The 2578-nt window shown below is 51.9% G+C and overlaps 1 protein-coding gene across 1 annotated transcript in view; it reads right to left on the reverse strand.

Moving 5' to 3' along the window:
- Window positions 1–1773, reverse strand: part of Rps15a (ribosomal protein S15a) — a 5471-nt gene extending 3698 nt beyond the window's left edge. The window contains exons 1-3 of the mRNA XM_005351044.2: window positions 1718–1773; window positions 718–855; window positions 205–284 (exon numbers count right to left, since the gene is read on the reverse strand). Of these exons, the coding sequence (XP_005351101.1) occupies window positions 205–284; window positions 718–850 (213 nt within the window). The 5' untranslated portion in view covers window positions 851–855; window positions 1718–1773. The remainder of the gene's footprint in view (window positions 1–204; window positions 285–717; window positions 856–1717) is intronic.
- Window positions 1774–2578: the final 805 nt, after the last annotated feature.

A 2578-nucleotide genomic window follows, 5' to 3' on the forward strand; every position in this document is an offset into this window, starting at 1 on the left:
GAAATCGCCAAGTCAACCGGGTTACCAAGGCCTAGCTCTGTCTCACACAAACTGACCAAAAACTTGAACAAGCAACCAAAAATAACAACTGACATGTAGTTTAAAAAGCGTCCCCTTAGCCAATTCCTTAAATTAGAGAAATGGAGCAAGGATGACAGCAATGGGCCTAACTTGCAGGCAAATACAAAATGAGAATGGTCTTACCTTGTTCAACCTGCCGGTGAGGTTCACAACGATCTTCCCAGCTCTGTGGTCGTCAATGATTTCAAATTCACCGATGTAACCTATAAACCAAGTGACTAGTATCAAACCAAAGACACCAGTCCGAGACCTAAACCTTTATGCCCCCAGCACTGCTTTTTACCCATTTTCTCCCCCGTGTCTGATTCTAACAGAATTCTTAAAACTCAGCATCACATGAAGATTTAACACCCAAAAACATTTTAACACGATCACCCCCACACCCTCGTATTCACAGTAGTATACTCCCAAGGCCGGGAACCTTTCCTCACAACTCAGTCTTGGAGGCTCAGGAACCCTGGCTTGCAGTGACCTGGGTCATTTAAGCCCAGATACAAGCTTGCTTCTCCCAAGTCAGCGTTCCATTTGAACTCCTCCCTCCCCCACAGACCCCGCCGCTGCTCTGTCTCAGCTCCCAGGTACAGCCGCACAGCCTTGGCTTCCTTTAGGACTATCTCCTTATCCATCAACACTCACCGTGCTTCATCATCACGGTTAGGAACCGAACGATGACTTTGGAGCAGGGCCTGATGAGGACCTGGCGTTTGCCTCTCTTCTCTGCATTGTTGATGCTCTTGAGAGCATCGGCCAGGACGTTCATGCGCACCATGGTGGCTGAGGAATGAAAACACGGGATAGGCATACATCAACATCCAACCATGCACCAGGCCTGTGAAACTCGTCTTCCTACTGCCACCATAGGTCTACAGCAACACTGCCAACATCCGCCAAAGTTCCCGACAACTGCCCTGTTCTCCTGCACTCGGTATCTATTTGCTCAAGACATTCACGCTCATGCCACCCGGCACACAAATAGCCAGAGAAAAGTGACCCAAGCCCAGACTCATTACGGAGAAGATAACCTTAGAAACGGCGGGACTTATCGGCTTGCCAAACGGAAGGTACGGAGAGGCTGTCAATACAGCCCAAGTTTGAAAGTTCTGGCAAACATCTGCCAAGGTTCTCCAAGTCAGCAGTGTCGGCGGTTAGCACGACTTAGGGTAACTCACTTTCGGGTGCCGACAACAAGCCTCCCAGGAGCGAAGGCACTGGGTGACGGGGCCCCCGCGGCTTCTTACACGGCTCGAACAGGGCGTGGGGACGCAGCCAAGGCGCATTTCACGTGCAAACCCCGACTTGCTTTTCCCTAACTTAGCAGTGAGAGGCTGGGCGGAGACCCCAATGACAACAGCGGCCACGGATGCTTGCGGCGCTCGGGACTCTGGAGCGCCCGCAAACACGAGAAGCCGCAGGGCCCACGCCGTCCACCGTTCCCGCCGGGCCGAGCGGAGCCCAGCCTGCGGCCGTGGGCCAGCTCCCGTAATGAGTCGCCCATGGCGGCCCCGACCCACACAGACGGAGACTGCGACCACGGAAGGGCTCGATGAGCCCGCGGGACCCCGAAGTCGGGCCCCGGGGTAGAGGGATGGCGCGGATGCCGGAGGATGAGCACGGAGCTTCCCAGAAAGTCACTCACCGGCGCGGGAAGATGGCCGAAAGAGGGTGGGAGGGCCGGACGCACGGAGTTATGGGAAGCGGAAGTGCTATCGCGAGACTTCATTGTCACACGCCCAAAGCAAAAAAAGTGTGGGTGATTTCTGATAGGAAGATAAATGCAAGGGCGGGGCGGGTGAGAGTGGAAGGCTGAACTCTTAACTCTTTAGGTCTTGCGCTGTAGTTCACGGTAGTCCGGAACTCGCCACAATCCTCCTGCCTCATCCTCTAGGATCCTGACATTAACACCACAGTCGACTTTTCTTGGGTTTTTGTTTTGTTTGAGTTAATGAACCTCACTAGGTAGCTACGGCTGTTCTGGAAGTGTGTAGACCAGGGTGACTTCTGCCTGGTTGACAGCCTCTGCTTCCTAGTGCTGGAATTAAATGCATGCACCACAACACCGGTTGTTTTTTATTTGATGTTGTTGTTGTTTTTTTTTTTTATTAATTTGATTGGTTTGATTTGGGTTTGCCTTTTGGAGATAGGATCTCATCAATAATGGCCCATGCTGTCCACAGATTAATGATAATCCTAACTCAACATCTCAAGTAGGTTTACTACCAAGGTCCCCTTTTTCTTCTCCACTTCAGTCTTTTATTATGTAGCTAGCGGGGGCTGGCCTCAGATTAGTGATCCTTCTGGGACTGATTACCTGCCTACCTGGCAAAGGTGTTCAGTGTAGTGAGCATTGCCTCAGTGTCCCGGCCATCCCTTCTCTCATCTCAGGGGAATCTTCATTGCCTAGCATAACTAACGCCGTCCAAGGACCATTTGTTTTTTCCAAAGTTTATTAGGATTTTGCCGGGCGATGGTGGCGCACGCCTTTAATCCCAGCACTCGG

Source organism: Microtus ochrogaster, chromosome 8 (assembly GCF_000317375.1).
Source record: "Microtus ochrogaster isolate Prairie Vole_2 chromosome 8, MicOch1.0, whole genome shotgun sequence".
NCBI classification, from domain to species: Eukaryota; Metazoa; Chordata; class Mammalia; order Rodentia; family Cricetidae; genus Microtus; species Microtus ochrogaster.